Source organism: Protopterus annectens, chromosome 8.part1, assembly GCF_019279795.1.
Source record: "Protopterus annectens isolate FY-2018-M chromosome 8.part1, PAN1.0, whole genome shotgun sequence".
In the NCBI taxonomy this organism is placed as follows: domain Eukaryota; kingdom Metazoa; phylum Chordata; order Ceratodontiformes; family Protopteridae; genus Protopterus; species Protopterus annectens.
The window spans coordinates 112,950,433-112,975,447 of NC_056742.1; the positions used below are offsets into that span (position 1 = coordinate 112,950,433).

Genomic DNA, 25,015 nt, shown 5'->3' on the forward strand with positions numbered 1-25,015 from the left:
TCCCATTTGGGGGTCGGGGTCATTTCAAACCGTCCAAGGCACATGGTCCTCTCAAGAGACCAATTTGCTTATCAGTGTCCTAGAGATAAGTGGTCCTACTAGTGTTGTAGGTCTTTCAAAATGTTCTTCCTCAGGGAACCATTGAGACGTGGTTGGTACATCAACAAAGGGAAGGGGTGCCATTCTTACCCTTTTTGTTGAGAGACTGAGAGTGTAGCAGTGGGCGATCTCTTGCAGCTGCTTTCTAGTGGCAATGTACATATCTGGGAAGTCCAGAGTCTTAGCAGACAGACTCAGTAGTTTCCTTTTGATCCCGCGTAAGTGGTCTCTCGATCATACTGTAGTGGAGAGAATTTTCCGTTATTGTGGCCAACCTTGTGGCAATCTTTTTGCCTCTCCCCACAACACCAAGTGCAGTAGGTTCTTTTCCCTAATCCCGCCTCATGAGGAGCCAACAAGAGAAGCTCTAGTCCATGTTTTGTCCTCCAGTCTCCTTTGTGCTTATCCCCCATTATCTCTTATTCCAAAATTCTTACAGAAAGTGCTGATTGAAGAGCTTAGTTTTCCACATTGTCCCCTTTTGGCCTCACCAAGTGTGGTTCCCCTTAATTTGGTTTCATCTTTGATAGTCTCCATGGATACTGGACCCCTGTCCAGACCTTCTCTCGCATCCAAGTATTCCAGGCCTCAAACAGATCATGTGATTTCTCCAGTTCCATTGATAGCTAGACATTCCAATAGCTTTCCTCCTCAGTTCGACGAATACTTCTGTCTTCCCTGAAAGCTTCTGCAAGGAAGATCTACAGGAGTAAATGGAGACTGTTCTTAATTTGGGCTGTTCAGAAGGAAATTGATCCTTTTCACTATTCCTGTATCTGCAGTTCTAGAATTCTTAGCATCTACTTTTCAAGAAAGTGCTAGTTTTTCTACAATTGAAGTGCAGTTAGAAGCTATATTTAATTTTCACTTGGGAAAAGATGCTTCCTCTTCAACTTCTAGTGAAAGCCATCAAGGTCTCTAGTCAGTGTTCAAGGCCTTTTGTAAAGGCACCTTCTTACTTAGACCCCCAGTGAAAGGCCCATCACCTCTTTGGGGTTTAGCAGTCATACTCCAAGGGTTGAACCAACAACTGTTTGAACCATCAGCCAAGTCTGATTTAATTTTTTTGTTTTGTTTTGTTTCATCTGCAAGGTGAATTTCTGAACTCCAGGCTCTATCTTCCAAATCTTCTTACATTATTTTTCACAGAGCGTCACAAATCCATCCTTCTTGCCACAGGTTAGCATCTGAATCGAATATCAAACAATTTGTCTGTCTTCTTCCCCAATTTTTCTAATTAAGGAAAGTACATGTCGCATCTTTGATACACATAAATAACTGTTTTTATCTATACAGAAGAAATGATTTCAAGAAGTCAGAACTTCTCTGTTTGTTTATCCCAAAACAGATTGGGATCATTAGTTTCTAAAGTAATTTGGCCAAATGGATTACTGATTGCATTTCTTTTGTTTATACTCAGCAAGGCCTCTCTCTATTAAAGCATCCTAAACACATTCTTCTAGATCCATGCCTGCCTGTTTGCCTTTTGGTCTAGAACTTCTGTTAATGACATTTGTGCAGCAGCTACCTGGACCAATGCGTATACCTTTTGCTCATTGCAAACTAGATTTTGACCTCCAGAAGCAGAGCTGCTTTTGGTTCTGCAGTACTCAGGAATATCCTTCCATGAGGGCCACCCAAGATTCTTATCAGAGAGGAATTCTCCCACTTTACTTTTCACTTCCAGTACCTCTTATAGCCTTCTATTTAACATTAGTGTTGTGTCAAGAGAATACAAATGCATCCATTGCCCTACTCATAGAAGTCACAGTTTTCTCTTCAAATCTGCCATTATCTTTTTTTTTCCGTCTTCTGTTACTGCTGGAGCTCCTCTGTCAATCAATATAAGTACTTCCCTTTTTCCTTTGTCCCAGATATTCCACCTAGTAACCTTCCTGAATGCCATTCTTTATCAAATTCACATGCTCACTTCCTTCCAGATGTGCCTCCCCTGTAGCATAGTTGTTTGCACTCTGCATTTCTTAATATAGTTCATTGCTTTCTTTTTTGTATATACCTGTGAGAGCATTCACTTTCAAAGGTAATATGGAAAGTCTCCATTATAAGTTATTTTTTCAACTTGCTACATATAACAGCATTTTTTAAATGACAAAAGGAAAAGGTAATCCCAGTGGTCAACAAACAGGAAAAACTAGCTGGATCACAGCAAAACAACACCAGGAAGCCGGACTCTATGCTCGAACAATAAAATTTATTGTACAAAAGTTGATTAAGCGCTTTCCACAGTCCACGACTGTCTTCATCAGAACAACATGTAACAAAAGTAAATACCTTATATAGAAACTTAAAAGCCCGCCAAACTCAACAATTAAGCAATTATATAATTGACATTTAGATAATGTGCAAATCTTAAAGTTGTACCTTACAAATCCATACATAAAATTAGATCTAGGGAATGCTAGATCTAATTTTATGTATGGATTTGTAAGGTACAACTTTAAGATTTGCACATTATCTAAATGTCAATTATATAATTGCTTAATTGTTGAGTTTGGCGGGCTTTTAAGTTTCTATATAAGGTATTTACTTTTGTTACATGTTGTTCTGATGAAGACAGTCGTGGACTGTGGAAAGCGCTTAACCAACTTTTGTACAATAAATTTTATTGTTCGAGCATAGAGTCCGGCTTCCTGGTGTTGTTTTGCTGTGATCCAGCTAGTTTTTCCAGCATTTTTTAAATGTCTAGTTTCAGATTTTGTGTTACATGCCACGCATTTCTTGCCATATCCATTTGAACCTATGTCACATCTTACAAGACTTTTTGTTTTAATGAAAACCCTCAGAGAAAGACAAACCCACCCCTAAACCTATTATGTTAATACAAACACAAAAAACTATATACATTTTCAAATAATGACGTTTAATCCTCCTAATAGGAGCAGTTATCCCAAATTGACAGCTACACTGACGGGCATTAATTGAGCTATAGTTCAGGTTATCCAATAATAAGATGCGTTGTACAGCCTGTGCTTCAACTTACACAGTGTTGTCTGTTTTTGTTATCTTTTTTCCTTTCCCAAATGTAGAAGCAACTTGAATGCTTTCTGAAAACGTCGTTTAGCCATTGAAAGAAAATATTGTTTTTATTGACCACTTCTCAGCTTGTCTCCATATAAACATGAGATGTAGATAAACTTGTAGCTGAAGGCAATTGTGTTTCATTTTGCACCATGAAAGTTTATTTGCTAAATGAAAACCTTTCCTTACATTCAGTATTCTCTTAATTGCTGCCAAGAGCCTTAATACAGTCATTCCTCCATGCAAAAGTAAGAAAAAGCATATACATTGTTCTCATGTCATGATCTATTTACTTTGCAGTGTCTTATCTTAAAAATGCTTTTGTCCAAGCTTTCTTCTCTTTTTTTACATTTCAGTGCCTACATTTCTTAAAACTAAACAAAAAGAAAGAAAGAAGAAAAAAGGGTGGCTGACAACTTTAATATCCATATAGCTTAAAAATACATGCAATATATGTCATGTTTTATAAAAAATAGTGTTAAGAGCAAAAATTGTTTTACTTGATTACCTCTTTCCTTCCTCTTTCCCTTTCCTTAACTTTCTTCCAGACATTAATGACATGAAGTAAGGCACATGCTCTGGAATCCCCTATAAGTTTAACAAAGCCAAAGTCCAATATTTCCATTTTTTCTTGTTCAGCCATATTTCACAAATGTGTGTGATGCTTCGTAGTCCCACATTTTTTAATTAATTTTCGAGTTGATGGTATTCTTTCTGTTGATCTCCATCTCAAAACTGTAGTCTGTGGTTCATTTCCAACATACTTGTGGTTCTTTTACTCAACTTCTGTGTTTTTCTCTGTCTCTCAAGGGTTTTCCTTTTAACATTGTAAAAGGTTTCACTGCCAAAGTCTGTCTATGGGCTTTATCATCAGAAGAATAAAAGTCCCCTTCTGTTTGATAGCTCATTTCTTTGTTGGACAAACTTTGTATTTCCTCTATAGCATTTTCTTCATCAAAAAATGAGTTTTATCTTGCAGGAAAAATATTCTGAAGATAGCTGAGCACAGCGTCTTGAACTTAACACGTGCTTCTCAACATTCCCTAATTGCTTGAATAAATTTAGTCCCGTTTTGCCTGCTGTACACTGAGTAATCATTTTCCATAAACACTCTACTGTCTTCAACTTTTATTACTTTGTCCTCCTTCCACAGTTTTGTCAGAATCAGTTCTTTCTGCTGGTGGGATTGCATCTTTGCTATTAGAGGTCCTGGCTGCTTTCTCATGGCCAGGTTTGGAGCATACACAAGATGTACCCTTTAAATTAACTCAAGTAACAACTTCTGTTGTGGAATACCAGTCCAGTTGCTTTTATTTGTGCTTTCCTAAAATTAATACACTTTGTTCCTTCCAGTTTCTCTGGTACAGCAGAAAATCTCAGGTTTTCCCTACCTGCTGTGTCCCCTAATTCTACCATTTTTTGAGAGATCTGTTTTTGAGCAGTCTCATACTCAGCCAGCCTTTTCTTCCTTTCGACCTCTGATTTTTGCAGTTTTATCAGCTCACCTGAATATCTGTTTAAAGCTTCTTCCATTTTTCCAGCCTTTTGGTATTTGAGTTGATGTACTCCTTCAGTATTTCATTTATTTTAATCAGCTCTGAGCACATTTGACTTTTTTTCCTCTAAATTATTGGAAATAGTGTCTTGCACCAAAGCTGGAGCTTGAACTGCTTTTTGCTGAACAGCTACAGAATTCTTCCTAGCCAACATTATCTCCTCACCTTTTGTGGTTGATTTTTTTTTTTAAATTTATTTATTTATTTATTTATTTATTTATTTTTTAGGTTCGCTAGATTTATTCTTTGCTGGCATCCAGACAGTGCACTTATTAGACAGTAACTGAAATTTACTCAAAAATGTAAATCCTGTGGCTCTTTTTTCTGAGATTGTTTTCACGTTGGAAGAGCTGAAATTAAGCTGTTACTCAGTGTGCGGCCGTCTTGGAAGTTCCTCCCACTTCTCCCGCTTGACTACCTGATGAATACCCTCAACCACATATATTGTAGCAGAGCAATCTCTTCATTAGCCATTTAAAATGTTCCCTTTAAACCTTAAACAGTGCTCAGTACTCAGCCTAACTCATGCCAGTACCTTAATCCCCCAGCACTGTTCAATATAATATGTTCTATACCATTTAAAAGTCAAACGGCTCAAAAAGCTAAACCAAATGCAGTGCATCGCAAAATGGCCATCAAATCATCCCAGAAACAATTCCATTCTGTTGTTTTGCAACCTGTTAAATCATGAAACATGAAAAGCAAAGAAATTAGAACTGATGAACTCCTTTTTACAATCACATTCACCTGATATAGTAGTCATTATCAAATTGCATTTCACCATTGACACCTGACAACATTATCCTTTTATAAAGCAAGTTTGCAAATAAATGTCTGCAGACAAACCACCTCCATCACTTTGGCCCCAAATAGCCACTGTTCAGCATCCATTTAAAGTCCCCCTACTACACTTAACTGTTGCTTACCTCACACCACCCTCAACTCTAGGAAAGTTTCATTTCTTCAGTAGTAACATCTCAAAGAGCCTGCTGTAAAAAAAATTATCATTCTGAGTGATTTCAGCCTAAAATCACCTAGGTCCATCTGTAAACAATTCTTATGAATTCCGTGCAGACATGGACCAATTTCAACTTCTATATTAAATTACAAGACCAAACCTCAAATCGAGTAACCACTGACTTGTAAGTGTAATTATTGGTAACTGTTCAAGTAATAATCTTTACAGTTGCATTCAGTCCCATAATCTAAATGATCACTGCTCCAGTAACTTTGATAGTAACAAATATTCACAACCCTTCCTCTGCCTGCTAAAAATAATAGTAATTTCAGGTTAAAGTCATCCAAAACATAACTGATTTGCATGGTCACCTAAAGAATGTAGATGGACTTTGTTCTCACCTTTTAAGAGCTCACCAAGCTGTGTGTACACTTACCAAGTATGCTTGCTTGTGGATTAATTCTCTCCCATGTAAATTTTACATCAAGATGCATTCTTTCCCATCATCACCACATTACATTCTTAAACAAAATTAGTGGATTTCTAAAGGATATAAAACAGTTGGAGCTAAGGAACACATTACTGACCCTGTGGAAACGGTCACCCAACTCTGACATTTGGAATAGATTCAGCCTTCTTCTTAACTTTGGAAAAAAAGAAAGAAAATGCTACACGGCTGTAGATCATCAAAATGTTTTCTAATTCTAGAATCAACATTTTACTCTTGGTGAGTATCCTTCTGGAGAAAAGTAAATCTGTTAACCAGATGTGTTTGAATATCAGCCCTGTAACACAAAAAATACAGTTCATTGCTGAAAAGCTCCACTGTCTGCTTTTTGCTGAATTCTCCTGCGTTACTGTATTCATTCAGTCTCCAAGAGCCAAAATTCACCAATTATCATTCCCCACTTTTATACTGACCCAGTCTGCTTCAGATGAACCAAAAGTAAAGAAATTAGAAACTGCCCTACAACAAATTCCCTTTCTGACCACATTCAGCTCCAGTGATCTTCAGCCTTGGTTCCTAAGTCCTATAAATAGTCTGTTGACATCCCCTACAGCACATTTACAACTTGCCCCTGTGCCATTCATCTGAGAAAATGCTGTTTTGAAACCACTTCCTAAAGTGTCTAAACTGAAGATAGCATTTGATTACTGACTATCTTCCAGTGTACGACCCCATCGAAAGATGCTAGAGACACTGGTTTATATCCAGCTGGCTGAATTACATGTGAAGATTTTGGGTGTCCTCCAAAAGGCAGCATGATTTATGGACATAATAGTTTTGTTGCTGCCATTTGGATATACAAACATGATATCCTGTTAAACATTGACATTGCCTAGCTGATTTTGTATTTATACACCTTACAAAATCATTTGATGTGAACCACAGTCTGCACCAAGGCATCCTTATAGTATCTGAACTTAATCCCAAAGCCTCCTAAAGGGTTTGATGATCATATCTGAAACGTGTCTTTCTTAGAAAAAAGAAATAGAACTTCTCTCTCCAGTCCTTCCATGCTTACCAGAGGAGACCCGAAGTAGCAGTGCTTATCTCTCTCTTTATTATGAAACAGTTCTTCAACTTTCCCATCTTCCTGTAATCCTGTATACTAATGACATGTATTTTGCAGATCTAGCCCCTCCCATTTCAACACAAAAAGCTGCAACTTCACCTACTTGTAGTAGCTGACTGGTGAGAAAGATTGAACCTGATTCTGACTACATATAAAACCAAGTTTGTCATTTTTGCAGGAGAAAAAAAAACTGGCTACAGTCCCTTGTGTCTGACGCATTAAAAACAAAGGCATCCAACCATTTGGAAATGGGTAAATCCTTCAAGTACACAGAACTGAATCCATGGTGGTGGTGCTGTGGTAGCGTCGTCGCCTCACAATAACACGCTGTCCTGTCCGACTCTCAGCTAGAGCGTCTTCTGTGTGGAGACATGCGTGAATGGGCGTACCTTCGTTGAAGGTTGTGCGTCAGAGCTGGCAACTTGGCACGGAAAAATCTACTGCCAGTCATTAGCGGACCGGAGTTCCGCTGTGGTGACCCCTAACTGGGAAAAGCCGAAAGACACAACAACTTCCAGTACACAGAACTGTGACTACACTAAACTTTAAACTCTGAGTTCTGCATTGAAGAAAATTGAAACAAAGTTAAATTACAGTTTTGGTCATGGAAAAATTATTTTTGTCACAGGAAGCTGGAGTAGCTGTTGAAAAAATATTGTGCACAATCATCTATAATATTGGTAATGCATAATCATCTTGGCTTCCAATACAACCCTTAACACACTAAATTACATTAAACAATATTTCAGTTCAAGAAAGAGCTGATCTCCTCCTGGTCAATCTTCTCTTTTAAACAACTGAAATTACAATCCTTTCCCTTTCTAGCAGGCAAATTTGCAATAAGCAAAGCCAGTTAAAACCTCTGGTTTCACCCTGCTAACAACTCCATGAACTTAACACAGTAAATTTTGCTGCAGTGAACACAGCTTCTCCATTCTAGGACTTGGACTGTAGGAATCACTTCAGCCTCTCAAAAAAAAATAATGTGTGTATATATATATATATATATATATATATATATATATATATATATATATATATATATATATGTGTGTGTGTGTGTATATATATATATATATATATATATATTTTTTTTTTTAACTTCAACTATAATCAATTCAACTTTTAAACATCCAGACTAACAAAAGACACCACAGATTAATCAAGTTAATAACATTCATTAAACAACAGATATACTCCATCACTAACACTTTGAAAATGTTCTTTTCATGTTGCACATACATAACCCCCCACCTTTTGCAGCATTCTGCTAGTTGATAGATATGCTACTTGAAATAAATATTTAAAATACCAGTAGTGCTAGAACTGATTTGTATCAGTTGTTGAAATTTTCACACACTTGATATTAACATCAGTTCACTTAATTTCTTAACTGAATGATTATTTGCCTAGATAGTAATTAAGTGTTTCTCTGTGTAAATACAGCTCTTTAATTCTTTTGTTAATAAGTCTTGACTTGCTACTGTAAAACTTGTAATTAAGCTTTGTATTTTTGTAGTTGTACTTACATAAGGTTTACAAATTGTATTTGTTTGGAGCTTTTCTCCTTGGATCTATGCTGAAAAGGGGCTTTTCACCCAGTCAGACTAATCTGGTTAACAAATGTCAAGTAAGTTAAACAGGTTAAAATTGCAACAGAAGAAAAACTTATTAAATGTCAATAACCTCAAAACTGATTAAAGAGGAAAACATATAAAAACTGACCAAAAAATTTGGAAAGGTACAGCACATTTAGATTCCTGATAACATGCCATGATTTATGTTTGGCCTTACATTAAGAGTTTGGCCTTACATTAAGAGAAGAATCCACTGTAAGCCACTACTTCATTTAATTGTAGCTTTGAACTATAAGACACATGGGAAGTCATGAAATCTTAGCTGAACTTGAATTTGATCAGCAGTGATAAGAATGAGAAAAACAGAACACTAAGTTTGTCACAACAAATGCGTACTGATTAAACTTGTAAAAAAAGAATCTGAAATCTACAGTGCACCAAAAACCTAAGCCTAAGGCAATAATAGCCCAAATTTGGCATTGTTTTATGAGGTTAACACTGCAAGCCTAAGTGCCCCCCCCAAGTAAACTGGTAGCAACAAGAAAAAGTAAAATAAGCAACATTTATTCCATGTCTTATCCTAACGTGTTATAGTATCAAGTAGAAATACAGTAAACAGAAACTTTGAATTCCAGGTTAACAGGAAGAAAACAACTAAAAATGGTCAAAATTTGTTCATGTTGCCACAGGAGTCTTAATCGAGGACGTCCATATCCCACAACATGGCCCCTGAAATCCCCGTCAAGAGAAGCAAACAACCAAGAGAACAAGATAAAGCAAAAACAGAGTCTGATACTGTCTGCCTTCAAGTTGTTACAGGCACAATGGCTGACCTCAGTGCCTAGTGAAAACAAAGCAGTTGTCTGAGAACTGTCCATCTCATGGATGTCATCAGGAGTAGGGTCAAGAAGTCCATGCCCCCCTGTTCACTCTCTTTCCCCTCCAACAATGGCTCAAACCAGTTGCTTACCAGAAGTGCAAACTGAAAGTAAGTGTTTCACCTTACTCCAGGACCATACTGATGCAGAATTATTCTTTTGCAGTGAGTAGGCCTGCTGCTTTTTCCTTGGCAGTGCTTTGCTTGGAGGTAAAGATGATGAATGCATTGGTCTTTTCCCTTCCCTGTTCTACTGCTCCAACTCTGTCACTGTATCCCAGTCCTTTAACCTGGAACATCCTGGCTGTACCGCTAAGGTATTAATGAAAACATCAACTTTCTCGGGCAGATCAGAAACAGATGCTTGACCAGCAAAAGTAATGTGCAAGTTAAAAGAGAACTTCAGCTGATAGGAGGCCCCCAAATGATGACATTGTTACATATATGGGGACCATAGCCATCTGTTTCTGAAAGAGTGTAATCTAGGGACACCTGTACAGGAGCCCCATCCAGAATTAGTTTCTCATCCATTTTCCTGCAGTTCTTCAAAACCATTTCTGTGTTCATTTAATCCAAATGTGGACTAAATTGCCTGGGAACATTAACATTTCTGATCTTGAAGGTAATCATAAGGGTCCTTACAACAGGAGGCCCTCAGTACCAACTTCAATAAAGGCTGTAGCGTCAACTTGATGAAGCACACAGACTACGCTTTCCCTTCAGGCAGACCAAAAAAACAAGTTGTTGTGCCTTCTCCTATTCATCGGATCATCTGTTTTCAGCTTCATCCTTTGTGTCCTTAACTGCAGGTTGCTGAGCTGTTTGCCATGTAACATTAATGTTTGATTTAAGTTCTGCCTGCTGAGTTTTCTACAAACTTGTTAGCTTCTACAGGTGCTGATTCTGCTTCGCACTGGTCATCTGAAGGTCCAAGTTATCCATCAAAATTTTTTTTTTAAGCAGTGTATCCATCTGAATCACTCTGTGCAGGTCCCCTGAACTTTGCTGCCCCATAGAGCCTTCGGCAGTCATCACAAATGGTACTTTGCACATGGGAAAAGGCTGACAATTGACATCACACTGGAGAAAACCAAGAAACAGCTTATTTATCATAGAAAACACCCTCCTGATAATCAGCTGCAGCTTCTGATTTATTTACTGGACCCATGGCAAGTCCTGACACTGTCTAAAACTGTTTAACAATGAAAATCTGCTCCAGGGGTTCTCCTGCTTTTTAAGAAGTTGTCATCCTTTCATATTCATGTGCAAGCCCAAAATATTCCCCAACATAAATTCTAGCATCACTTCTACCTAAATCATCTCTGCATCATGGTTACCTTTGCTGTGTAAGCCATTACTTACTTAGTTCACACTCTAACTCTGTAAGTAGTTTCTAGCTGTTTTATTTCCTTGTCCCACATTGTCATTTTAGCATTATCTATCCTATGTTTTAGTTTTTGATTTCTACTGCTAATTACACCGTTGGTTGTAGTTTACATTTCCATTGTAAATCGGACGTACTCGGTGGAGGTTGGTGACTTCAGATCAAATGGCAGGGCAGAGTATACAACACTGAGGAGAATATAATGGGGATGTGTTACGGCAGTGTCAACTTTGGGCCAGATTACAGCTTTAAATTAATAAGTAGTCATGTACTACTACATATGATAAACAGTCTCCAGCAGTAGTCTTTCTGTTTTAAATACATGGCAGAGCTAATTTGAGACAGGGAGACACTGTTAATTTTAGACATATGAGATAGTTGAACCAGTTCCACTGCATTACCATGAAACCCTCTTCTTCTTCTTTCGGCTTTTCTCAGGGGTCGCCACAGCGGATCACCTGTCCGCTCATGATTGACAGTGGAATTTTACAGTGTCGAGTTGCCAGCCCGGCGCCCAACCTTCCACAGAAGGCACACACATGCACACACTCACACCTAGGTCCAGTTTAGAGTGTCCAATCCACCTACAGCATGTCTTTGGGATGTGGGAAGAAACCGGAGCACCCGGAGGAAACCCACGGGACCACAGGGAGGACATGCAGACTCTGCACAGAAGGCACCCCAGCCAAAGATCGAACCAGATACCCTCTTGCTGTGAGGCGGCAACGCTAACCGCTGCACCATTGTGGCATCCATTACCAGTTACAAATGCAAACCTGGTTATCCCTGATTGCAGAAAACTACTTTCTTTGGTACACAAATGATATTACCACATGCACTGTACTGTTGTGCCAGTTTCACACTCTGGCATCACGTGAAAGCTAAAAGGTGCAACCCCCCCACACACACACACACACACTTTATTTTTTTCACTTCTGGATAACTGCAACTCTGAAAAGTGGTGATCATTTATCTTGTCACTCTGGGACATTGACATTTCTGAGACGGTACATTTTACTACAGATTACTACATTCTGAGGTGATGCACATTGCTGCAACATGTAACTGTGGGTTAGTTTGTGAAGGTTTACCAGTGTAATATAGTGGTTCATAGGTTTGTAGTTGAATGTCTGCAGTTAGTTACAAGCCAAGCCATTCACCTATTTTTGGAACTTCCCTTCAGCCTCAAGGAGGGCAGTACAGGATAGAATGAAGGAGAATTTAAGGATAGAATGAGGGAGAATTTAAGGCTGCTTATCCAGTTATTTAGGTTTACCCTGAAATATATGGCAACGGTGCTACTGTGTGTGACATGTAGTGGAAGTTTCTTGCAGAGATTGGGAATATAAAGAAAGATGGATTTACCATGCCAACATGTCTGTTTCATCTCTTGATGAAGTTTAGTTCCTGTAACTGAGTGTTTGAGGCATCATTTTTTTCTGTGAAAGAATAGGACATTTAGAAAGGGTTGGATCTTTCATGGCTTGAAAGGCTTGACACAGATCCTCAAGAAGGAGTCCTTAAGAAACCAAGTACAGATAGAGTGCTACCATTATATCCTGATAACTAGGATTTTTTGAGACCACTGAACTTTCAGGTTTGTAGTCTCTGAGGTTTCTTAAGCGGAGTGGAATGTTTTAGACAAGTAAATGCCAAAAGGGGCATACTCCTATAATGAGTCTGATAAGATAGGAGTAAAGTGGAAGTTGTTTTTTTTTTTGGCTCTAGAGGAGATACCTTTCAAAATTAGATGAGCCAAATAGAAAGCCTTTCAAACTACTGTGGAGACATGATGGTGAAAATATAAGGACTTGCCAACAAGGTTGCCTTGATCCCTTACAACAGTGTCTGATTGAAGCAGTAAGTCAACTCTATAGTATTGGAAGATGTTTTGTTTACCAACATGAACAGTACTATATTTTTCCATTAGTACGTTGAGGTCATTGTCCTTGAACCAGTTGCTGTCAATGTCTAACCCATGCTAGTGCTAGGGTTGCCACCTTTCATTGTGGCTAAAACCGGAGTAAGGCCACACTCCTCGCATCACCCGTAACCCCACCTATTCCCACCCCATCTCCCACCCACATTCTGCCCGTTTTGTGACATCACTGTGACATCAGCAGATGGGAATGCCCTCATTTTCCATTCCTGGTGCCTGCTTTCAGCCGATTTACTATGCTTTTTTGTAAAAAAAAAAAAAAACATAGTAAATCTGATTTAACAAACTCAGTCCGTTTCCTTTTTTGAAACAATACCGGAGTTTGTACAGTGTTTTCCAGACTATTGGACAATCAATTTGATTTCCGGATAGTCCGGAAAAAAAATTGATAAGTGGCAACCCTAGCTGGAGCAACTGTAAGTCGGTGGAAGATCAAATACAGCACCCAGTTAACAGTTGTCTACAAATTCTACAAATTTAGATCAAGGCAGGCTAGATATGCTTACCTGCAGGTTTGAGAAAAAAATTCCAAATAGTATAGGATCAAGCACTGAGCCTTGTGGTACACCATTGATAACGTAACCATATGCCTGTCATCTCACCTCTAATAAGAGTTTGTTACTGCTTAAACACGTCTTCATACTTCCAAGATTTGTAAGGGCCATTATGGGACAGTCTTCTATATGTGCCAGTAATGGTCTCAGTGAATTACTCATACTGTTTTGCACATTCTTACATCATCAGTAAAATGCTGTCAAATTACTTGTCAATTGTTTGTTTAATTTCTGATGTGTAACTTGCCTGTCATTGGCACAGTATCTTTTGGATATTCCCTGATGTGTTTATGTAAGTTTTGATCTGATATTGTCAGTTTTTCATTCTGTCCTTCCATATGGGTTTGGATCCAAACCATTGAATCCGACTTGGCCATTACTAACTTGTAGCAACCAAAAAGCTCTTGGACACTTCCCCTTACCCACAGTACACCTTTCCCTATTGCCTCAGATCTAGTTTGCTGCTTTGCGAAGACATGGTCTAACTGTTAGCTCATGTATGTTTTTAGGTGATATTTTCAAATTTCTCAATCTTTCTTTAGATAATTCTTTTTTTCTGTGTAGTTAATGTAGTTTCGGTCCTTTTATCTCTTTAAACCTTTTTACCCACATTAATCATTTTTTTATTAGGTTACTTTTCTTTCCCTTATACCCTAAGCGGTATCTGCTCTACTATCGTTAGTAGCTTTTCTGTCCTTTCCTAAGTATTTTATGTTAAAAAAAAAAAAATAAATAAAGTTCCTTACTTGAATATATTTTTTTCCTTCCCTTACTGCTTGTAGGCATGTCTGCCTGTATGCTGTCAGCCTTCTCTTTTCTTACCATGGCTGAAAAACAAGATGAGCCCGCGGGCTTCAAGAAATGTGCTAAGTGTGGTCATACAATGCCGTATAGTGACTCACACACACTGTTTGTACTGCCTGGGCCCCCACCATCTGCAGGAAGACTTACGATCTGTCATTCCGTTAACCACCAGGCTCTGGTTGAAAGGAAGAATAAACTTATTCTCAGGTGGTTATTACCAGCTACTTTTAGTGAGGCCATTTTTGGTGGTACCCCTAAATATATGTGGCTAAATCCAGCCCTGCTTCTTTTGCCTCTATATCTTCTGATAGAGGGAAGAGGAGACCTTCCTTGGCTCCATCAGATCCCTCTGAGTCGAGATCTAAATCTTACAAACCTTCCAACTCAGTGACTCGATTGGGGCCTTCGGCACTGAGTACTTTGTCCTAAGATTCGACTCCTTCCGCTGTGATTCTCTCCGACCTGGATAGGTCAGGGCCATTGCGGTCAGATCCGGTCTCCACCCCGTTCAAGCCTATAACCTCCCTGCCAAAGACTTGGTACTTCCCTTCTGTGGAACCTCTACCTTCAAGGGTACTGTCTCCTTTTCTAAGCAGACCAAGATCTCCTTCTGCTGCTTCTTCCCGTTTTACTAGAAGCCTTACAAAAGAAGATGTGGAATGGATGGTCCAGAAAATTTTGTGGGCGCAGGGCATTACTAGGTCCACCTCTGCTTTGACCCAAATGGTCTTAAGTCTATCCAGGCCATCCACTCCCCATTTGGTTCCTCCTCTGGCTTCAGGGCAAGTCTAGGAGCTCTCTGATCTGAAACTCCCAGAAACTTCTTGCTCGTATCTGAAGATTTCTTTTTCCTCGGGTCAGGTATTTGCTCTGAGTTCTTCGGCCTTCTTGGAGCCAGAGAACTCTCGGAGCCATAAAGTGCCTGGTGGACCTAGAGTGCAGTCGATTCCCAGATCCTCTGGGCAGTCTGTGCATTTCTGGGCTTCCACTCAGGTGAGTTCAGTGCTGGCTTCAACCCTGGTGGAGCTGTCTCCGGAGCATGAGAGCACTCCTTCCCACAAACATGGCTCATCAAAGACGGACTCTCTCTCCACTCAGGAGCAGTCAGCTTTTGGGGCTCTGAAGAGGGATGTATCTGCCTATGCAACTAGGAAGTTGCCTCCCCCCTTAGATGCTCAGTCCCATCTACATCCCTTGCGCACTTTTTGTGACCAGGACGTACCACGGGGACAGCGGGACCTTAGGCCTCAGGATAGCCTTTGGGGTACCCCTGCCTCTTCTGATACCTCCCCAGACTATACCACTGAGGCAGTCCCTTGGAAGAGGACCTGCCAGAGGAAGCATTTGGACTCCTCAGTGAAGTTGGCCACAGAAGACACTGACCTCGATGAGCAAGAAGGATCCCCATGGTTACCTCCCAAGGATGTTTCTTTTGGGGACATCTTGGAGATTTTAAAACAAATAGGTGATTGGCAGTCCAGTAATCCTTAACCTGAGGAGTCTGTGTACCTGGCGGCCTTTGGATCCAGACAAGTCTACCTCCTGGGTCACTCCTCCCGCCGATGAGCTCATGGACATGATCTCTCAACAGGGGGTGGGAGAGCCCAGGTTCTATTGAGCCAACTGCCCTGAGACCAAACAAAATTATTACAGCACCAACCAACAAAGCTTTTTGGACAAAAGGGGTTTCAATAGTGCCATGGTTGTGGCAGCAGTTACTAAAAAGGAACTATCAGAAGAGAGTTTCACTATTCATCCACCAAATAAAGATTCCAGGATGATGGATAGATGCGGAAAGAGAGTCTTTTCTTCAGCAACATTTGCCTTGCAGTACCCTTCCTATTTCACTAGGCTACAAAAGGATCTGATCAAAGAGCTCTCAGATACCCTTGAAGGAGCGGTAGCTGAGGAAGTTTGAGAGAAGCTTCTCAGCTGACAACCCTACAATTCTGTAGCTAACTCTTCCATGAGGCTCATCACTCATGCAGCCAAAGTAACAAGTAGAGCATCTGGTTCCAGCAAATCGATGAGAAGGGATGCCTGGATGCACTTGCGCGACTTTGCAGAGCCTTTTAATTCTTCTTTTATCAACACTTAGTTTGACAGAATGTCCCTTTTCGGCCCAAAGGTCAAAGATGCATTATCCAGGTGTGAGAAGGTGGGTAAGACCCTTTCTCCCATGGGCATACATTTTTTCCACCCCTAAGAGACCATACCTTAAAGGTCAGAGAGGAGGTGGCAAAATGTGTTTAAAAAAATCACGGGAGTCTTACCAGGACACACATGGAGAGAGTTCCCCCATGGGCAGAGAGAGGAACAATTCTGAAAGTTGCCATCCTCATGGCAGAGGAGGCCTGGAGAACCAGGGGTCTAGAGAACCTTTCTTTGGAAGACCTTTCCAGTTCTCCTGAATGAAAGCCTGATTGCCTCCTCTGGAGACAATCAATGGTCATCTGTCTTTGCACTGGAGAGCCTGTCTGAAAATAAACACAGATTTATGGGTGCAGAGAATAATATCCGGAGGATACTGAATTCCATTCTTCAAAGACCCCCCCCCCCCCCCAACAGAAGAATCCTTGACGTTCCACCCAGTCAAAGGGATCAGAGTTATCCAAATTCAGAAACTGCTGGACAAAAGTCTCATCCAAGAGGTCCCCCCAGATCAGAGACAATTCAGAACTTACTCAAGGTTCTTAGTTCCAAAGAAAACGTGGGACTGGAGACCATTTCTGGATCTCAGCAGATTAAACAAGTCAGTTTGATGCCACAAGTTCCAAATAGTCACGGTACAGTCCATACTTCCTTTCTTAGAACAGGATGGCTGGTTGTGCTCCATAGACCTTCAGGATGCATACCACTATATAAAAGTGGGCAGGCGATCCAGAAGGTATTTACACTTCTGGCTGGGAGCCAGTCATTTCTAGTTCAGTGCACTGCCCTTTGGTCTCACCACAGCCCCCAGAATGTTTATCAAATGCATGACAGTGGTAGCAGCTCACTTGAGATGACAAGGATTCCATGTGTTTCCCTATTTGGATGACTGGCTCATTTCTGCCCTAACCAGGCATCTACTTATTCGGGCAAGAGACACTGTTATCCAAGTTTGTACAGAACTAGGCATAACAATAATTTACAAAAAGTCACACTTTGAACCCACTCAAACACTGAAGTTCATAGGAGGATTTTTTTTTCCAAAAAACATCTTTATTAAATTATCATCTGTGACACAGACAATCTTACATTTATTTAAATGAAAATAAGTCATAGCGGCACAATCTCAGTTGAAACATTATACCTAACGAACCGTGCCAACACAACTGTAGCTGCAAACATTATGCATCACTTTTAATATGACCAGTCATTGCCAGTCAGCCATTGCATTCAGATCCTGCCTTCTTATAAACATCATTCCTACTCTGCATGTCCCACATTTCCCATTTTTTCCTGTGTAATTTAATCCTACCCCTTTCTAAAGATCCCAGTTCCAGTTGTTTTTAGTAAAGTTGGTTTAGACTTTGATTTCCATTTTGTAGTTATTGCTTTTTTGGCAGCCATCATAATTAGACACAGCAAGGCCTTGCTATGTTTAGGCAATTCCAACTCTGTGTCATAGCTCAAAAAATCATTTCATAGGAGCAATTTTGGACACAAATCAGATGGTTGAAAGACTTCCATAATCCAGAGTGCTAATGCTCAGACGCCAAACACTCACACTACTTCAGAACAGGAGATAGCAGCCCATCAGGTCTTACAGGCTTTAGGCTCAGTGGCAGTTGCTAGTCCTGTTGGCAAGATTTCACATGCAGCTACTGCGATGGCTTCTGGTTTCACAGTGGGCAATTATCCAGCAACCGATGTCTTACCAGGTACTCATTATTAATGCTTGCAAAACAGCCCTATCATCGTGGATTCATTCAGATCCGGTATCAGAGCTGACCCTTTCTTCTCCCACATCCTCAGGCCACAGTGACCACGGACATTTCCCAGATAGGGTGGGGTAGCATTATCTGGGGAAGACAGTTCAAGGCACCTGGTCTCCCGATGAGGCCATTTTACACATAAACGTCCTGGAGATGAGGGCAGTGCTACTAGCGTTGCAGGCATTTCAAGCTGTTCTTCCCCTGGAAACAGTGGAGATTTCAGTTGGACAACATGTCTGTAGTCTGGTACATAGACAGGGAGGAACTAGATCATACCCGCTGTGTCGAGAAGTGCTAAGAGTGTGGCAATGGGCGATATCCTCATCCAACCGCTTTCTTGTAGCAGCGCACTTTCCGGGAAAAGTTGAGCAGATCCATTCTTATGCCTTACGAGTGGTCCCACAATCAGGACATAATCAAAGAGATTTTCTGCAAATGGGGCTAACCCTGCTGTGACCTTTTTGCATCCCTTCTGAACAACAACTGCAGCAGCTACTTTGCCCTAAATCCCCCAACCAGGAGTCCCAGAGGGACACTCTCATTCATGACTGGCCTCCTGTTCTCCTTTATGCCTTTCCCCTCACCCTCTTAATCTCCAAATTTCAACAGAAAGCAAACTGGTGGAAGAGAACAGTAATCCTCATCGCTCTGTTTTGGCCTCGACAAATCTGGTTTCCCTTCTTTTGGTCTCATTTACGGGAAGAACCCTGGATTTTAGAACTCACTCCAGACCTTCTGTCATACCTGACAGGAATGATTCATCCCAAGCTGTCCAACCTCAAACTGATGGCTTGGTTTCTCCAATTCCATTTATAGCCAGACAACTTGTGCTCTTTTTTCCCCAGTTCGTCATATTTTGATATCATCCTGTAAGCAATCCACTCAAAAGCTGTATAGGAGCAAATGGAGGAGGTTTGTAATCTGGACTCAGCAGTGTGATATAGATCCTTACACAGCTCCTGTTCACTCCGTTTTAGAATTTTTAGCTCACCTTTTTGACAGTGGATCAGCGGCCTCTACCATCAAAGTGCAGTTAGCAGCTACCTCTTTTTTTTTTTTTTTGTTACATTGGGAATGATAAGTTGTCTCAAATTTCAAACAAGCTTTGCAAGACCTTCTTGAAAGGGACTCTCTTACTAAGGCCGCTGCACAAAGATCCCTCTCCTCCTTGGGACCTTAACTTGGTGCTAAGTTTTATAGTTCAACCCCCATTTGAACCTGCAGTGACATGTGATGTAAACTTTTTGTCTTGGAACACCATTTTCTTAGTAGCCATTACTTAGGCTAGAAGAATATCAGAAATTCAGGCCTTATTCTCCCTGCCCCATAACTGATTTTTCATAAAGACAGGGTTTCATTGCGCACCAACTCCTTTTTACCTAAAGTTGTTCCAGAGACTAGTATCTATCAGACTGTTAACTTGCCCGTGTACTTTACTTATAAAGGCGAATATGTACTGTGTCTATTGGATGTCCATAGATAATTACATTTTTATCTGCACAGGGGGAAAGAATTTAGTAAGGCAGATCAATTGTTCATTTTGTTTTCCAGTGCTAGAAAGGGGCTACCAGTGTCCAAGGTTAATCTAGCAAAATGGCTATCTGATTGCATTACATTCATCTACACCAGACAAGGTGTAGCTCTTTCTAGACCTGTTCAGGTTCATTCAACCAGGACCATGGCTACTTCAGCAGTTTTTCAGAATAATGCATCCATGGATGACATGTGTGTAGTGGCCACTTGGGCAAATCACCATACCTTTCTCACTTTTATTACAAGTTGTATTTGGTCTTCAGGGGAAGAGCCTCCTTTGGTTCGATGATTGTAAGGAATATTTTTCTGTTAATCCACCCAGGATGACGATAGCTGGGGAATCTGTCCCATATGTGAAAACAAAATGAAAAATTAACAATATCAGATAAAGTCGTTATGTACTTACCATAATATTCCATCCGTATTGTCAATTTTTCATTTCCTCTCACAACCCCTCCCTCCAAGCCCCCAACCTGTTGTTTTTGGTAGAACAGGAAGTATAATTTATGGCTCCTTTTAGCTTCTCCATAGTCCAGAAATGGTTTCCTTAGAATTGCAATCATTTCATATAAAAATTTATTTCTGTATTATTTCCTTCTAGGAGTAATCCTAGCAAACAAGATCTGAGGTTACAGGGAGAGCTGCAGTGTGGGTAAGGAGAATTGTCCAAGAGCTTTTTAGTTGCCACGAGCTTACTAACGGCCAAGTTGGATCCAATGGTTTGGATCCGAACTCGTATGTGAGGGGAAATGAAAAATCCACAATACAGTTGAAATGTTGTGGTAAGTACACAACTTTTATAGTTTATTCTAGTGTCATTTTATATTGTAAGTGTATAACATTCTTGTTTTTTCCACTAATCCCTTTCATACCTATTTTTCCCGTGCTTTGATGATTAAATCACACTGCAGCTCCTTGCGAGCTATTGTTCTGTCTACCTATTGTCGTATGATCATTTTCCTTAATTCTCTTCTGTCTAGCTGACCTCTTCTACACTTTCTTTCACTGCCACACCCCTGTTTTTGTGCAAGCGCATGCTCTTATGCACATATGCATAATGTTCTTTATCTTTCTGTTAATTGTTATATTTGAATTTCAAGTTGTCTTTGAAGAAGCCCAATGTCTGAAATGTTAGCTGTGACATTTATCTTCTGTTTGCGCAATGTATTTGTACCACTTACTCATGTTTCTAGGTGCCATGCTAGATCAGCTACTTGTTTATGTTGATTTTTACATGTTTGAGGTGTTACTGCAGTATCAGTTTCAGGATACTTGCATTTTTATGTTTACTGATCACCAGATTTTTAACTGTAATTTAAAAAGCATCGACTTGTAGTGCATTATTCTTTCCAGCACCGTTCGATCAAGGAGCTCTTGTCATCATTTCCCATGCCTAACTGAGCATGCATATGAAAATATTCTGTGTTGTGCAACAGTAACATTGTGAATTGGACAACAAAGTGTGAAAGGTGGATTTTTGTATTTGGTGTCCATCTTTAACAAGATTCTGATATATCCAATGTTCTGTAATTTGCAAAGTTCAATATATTAATTTTTTTCTTTTTCCGATCTTTCAGGAGCTGATATTGCCAATGTCTGCAATGAAGCAGCACTAATTGCCGCTCGTCATTTACAGGAGGCCATCACTGAGAAGCACTTTGAACAAGCAATTGAACGTGTGATTGGTGGTAAGCATACGGAGTCAAACATGTAGAGAGAATTTATCTACTTGTTTATGTGAATTCATTTCCTGTCAGTTTATTTATATTTCACCTTACTATTACTGCATTTTTCAATTGTGATATTTGTAGTTTAGATCGCTGATATTTATCTTATTGATACAATTAATCTTGCTTAATTTTTTACGATCCTTAATCTCTTGCACCTGCAGGAAATTTTAGTTTGCTTATTTTCATATCCATTTGACTTGCAATGTACTCTCAATATTTTGTTTTTGTTGCTTGTGTAACATCTTCTGTGCCCCTTCTGTCATTTCATCATTTTATATCGGTTAGTGCGTGATTTCATACTTGTCCACTTGAATGTTAACTTGTGTGGTTGTTAGCTTAACTGCAAATTACAATTTTTAGTCTTACTGCTGTCAGTACTGTCTGACAAATGTAACCTAGAATGCTAAAACTCTATCAGTAGTAGCTCTGAAAATTAGAAAAATATGTGCTTAAATAAAAAAAAAAAAAAAAAAAAAAAAAAGTCTTCAAGGCAGACCATGAGTAGGGTGTTTGAATAGTTTTCCTTCCCCAAAGGGTTGTTTGTCCTTTAAAATTTATCGGACTCCCACAAGCTCACCCTCATCACTTTTGACATCTCACCGTTTTTGTCAGTGACATTGGAATAATACTCAAAAGTGCACTGTCAAAATGTTTTTTTTTTTTTTTTTTTTTTTTGCTTTGCCATTGGTTGTTTGAAAAGTCTTGCAGTTGTAGCATCTAGTGTCATTGTAACTGAAAATTTTACTTAATTTTATTTATTTAACATTTGTTTACCAGGAAAGGCTGACCTTGACAGAGCCCATTTTCAGCCGAGGCCCATGGAGAAACACTCGTGGGAGGAAACCAGAGCACCCTGAGGAAACCCACGCGAATGCAGGGAGGACATGCAGACTCCGCACAGAAGGCACCCCAGCAGAGAATCAAACTGAATAATCTCTTGCTGTGAGGTGACAATGCTAACCGCTGCACCACTGTGCCTCCCAATATGTGCCCTTTTCTCTCTTTTTTTTTTTTTTTTTTAACTGTTATTGTTTCTATGATCTGTGTTCACAGTTTTTGCTGTATTTAAATCTGCTGGTTTCTTGTTGCATAGATCTTCATAAGGTTAAAAGATGACTGTCCAAAACCAGCATACTGCCTGTCAGAATGTTTTCAGAAAGGGTCTAGTTTATCCACCGTCAAGGTGCAGATGGCCACCTTATCAAATTTTCACGTAGGGCTTAATAACACCTCAGTAACCTCTCTTAAAATCTCCAACGCCTCCATCAAGGGTGCTTTCTTAATCAGACCCCCAATCAGGGATCCATTTTCCCCATCAGACATCACTATCATGCTTCAAGCCATAACGCAAAAAACCCTTTCAACAAATAGGTTTGTCAGATTTCAAGCATCTCTCATAGAAGACCATTTTTCTTATTGCACGCAAGATGCTCACACTCAGTTCAGATTCTGTTTATATCAAACCAAGGATATCAGAAAGTTAGATTAACTATTCGTATCCTTCTCTAAAGCAAAACTTGTAAAAAGTCAGAAGTCACTATTTCCAAATAAGGTGGCCATCTTTTGTTTTATAATGACTGGGGTTTTCCCCTCCATACGAAACCAAAAGCCCATTCCACAGGAGCAATAGCTACTTCTGCAGCATTTGTGAAGAGAGTTCCCATTGATGACATTTGTACAGCAGCAACATGGTCCATGTTTCACATAGTATCTCATTACAAAACTGGATGTGCAGTCCAGAGCACGTTCCTCCTTTGGTTCTACTGTTCTGAGGAATATCTTTCTTTGCAGCCACCCAGGGGCTTTTCACAGCTTGGGAATTTGTCCCAAACATCTAATCAGGAAAAAAAAGCATCTGATACGAAAGTTTTGTTCTTACCATAACTATTTATACAAGTTGTCTTATTTTCATTTGGTTCAGCATCTGTCCCTCTTTCCAGTATTGTCACTCTCAGATGACCGGGCAAACCTCAGCCAAGACCCTGACTGTTAAAATGTCTTTTTTTACTTTTCTGTGGTTATTAACTGCGGTGGTGGTGCTGCGGTAGCGTTGTCGCCTCACAGTAAGACGTCCTGTTCGATTCTCAGCTAAAGCGTCTTCTGTGTGGAGACATGCGTGAATGGGCGTACCTTCATTGAAGGTTGTGCGTCAGAGTTGGCAACTCTGCACGTAAAAATCTACTGCCAATCATTAGCGGACCGGAGTTCCGCTGTGGCAACCCCAAACCGGGAAAAGCCGAAAGACACAGCAACTTTTCTGTGGTTATTAGTATGTCTCTCAACTATGACATCCAAAGGTTTCTTCAGTTGTGGGTGGGAATCAAATTTTTTAACTGCAAATCGGCAAACTCGATCTGATGTAAATTACTGAAGAGGAAATTATGGTTAGGTGAGGAGTGAGAGCCACGGATCCACAACTTTAGAAAAAGGCACCGAGGTCAGGTCCAATTAGATCCAGCAACTCAAAAATTTAATTGGATGAAAGTGAGAACATGTATCTATTGTTATGGTAAGTATATAACTTTCATATTGTGCCAAACTGTAAGCACAAAAGCACCCTCAAGCACTTTTAATAGCTGTATTAAAAGGTGAAAACCCAAAACACACTCGACAAAAACCAAAAGGCACAAAACACAGGCAGGAAACTCCTGAATACTGTAGAAATCAGACCGATTTCTACAGTATTCAGGAGTTTCCTGCCTGTACTTTGTGCCTTTTGGTTTTTGACCAGTGTGTTTTGGGTTTTTGGTATATTACTGGACTTACTCCATCTCTTGGATGATGTTCTTTGTGTTTCACTGTTGCAGCCATTACATTTGGGTTGTCCTGCTGGCAGGTTGCCCTCAATCGGCCTGAATTCCAAAGTCTTGGGTCCTGCGTCGGTTGCTGTCACCTCTTCCCTGACGTCAGGTCGTCAGGGGTATAAAAGATGCAGCCGACGCCATTTTATTTAGTTTTTCTTGCCGCGCGGTGCCAGAAGCAGAAGCAGTTCGCAAGTGTCGGTCGGCCGACTCCCGAGATTTTCGTGTTCGAGTTTCAGATCTGAAGTCTTCATTAAAAGCTAAGTACCCCGTTGGGGAAACTTTTTTCTTGCTCGAGACAGATGTCAGAAAAAGTTAATAATTGTATTTCTTGTGGGAAACAAATACCTCATAAGGACTTTCATTCTTACTGTATTCCTTGCCTAGGCCCTGACCACGACGTTGCTAGTTGTTGGTTTTGTGCTAGATTTAACCAACGCACTATTAAGTGTCGGTACGATTTGGCATTAAGCTATTTTGGGCGAAGATTTAATTAGACAATGTCGTCGGATAGCCATCCGACTACCGGAGTTCACAAAAAACACAAAGAAAAAGACAGGCAACCGAGGTCCAAAACCAACGACGAAGCTTCTCCTAAGCAAGTCGCCAGTTCGCCAGTTCTCAGTGAGGCGCTTTCGCAGCCCTTGACGCCCACTACTTTAGAGTC

At 40.1% G+C, this 25,015-nt stretch overlaps 1 protein-coding gene across 1 annotated transcript in view; it reads left to right on the top strand.

The window, feature by feature from the left end:
- The window catches only part of LOC122810226 (AFG3-like protein 1), a 1,103,851-nt gene that overhangs the window by 684,729 nt on the left and 394,107 nt on the right, over positions 1 to 25,015 (top strand). Inside the window, exon 13 of the mRNA XM_044081735.1 lies at positions 21,395 to 21,505. Within this exon, the coding sequence (XP_043937670.1) occupies positions 21,395 to 21,505 (111 nt within the window). The remainder of the gene's footprint in view (positions 1 to 21,394; positions 21,506 to 25,015) is intronic.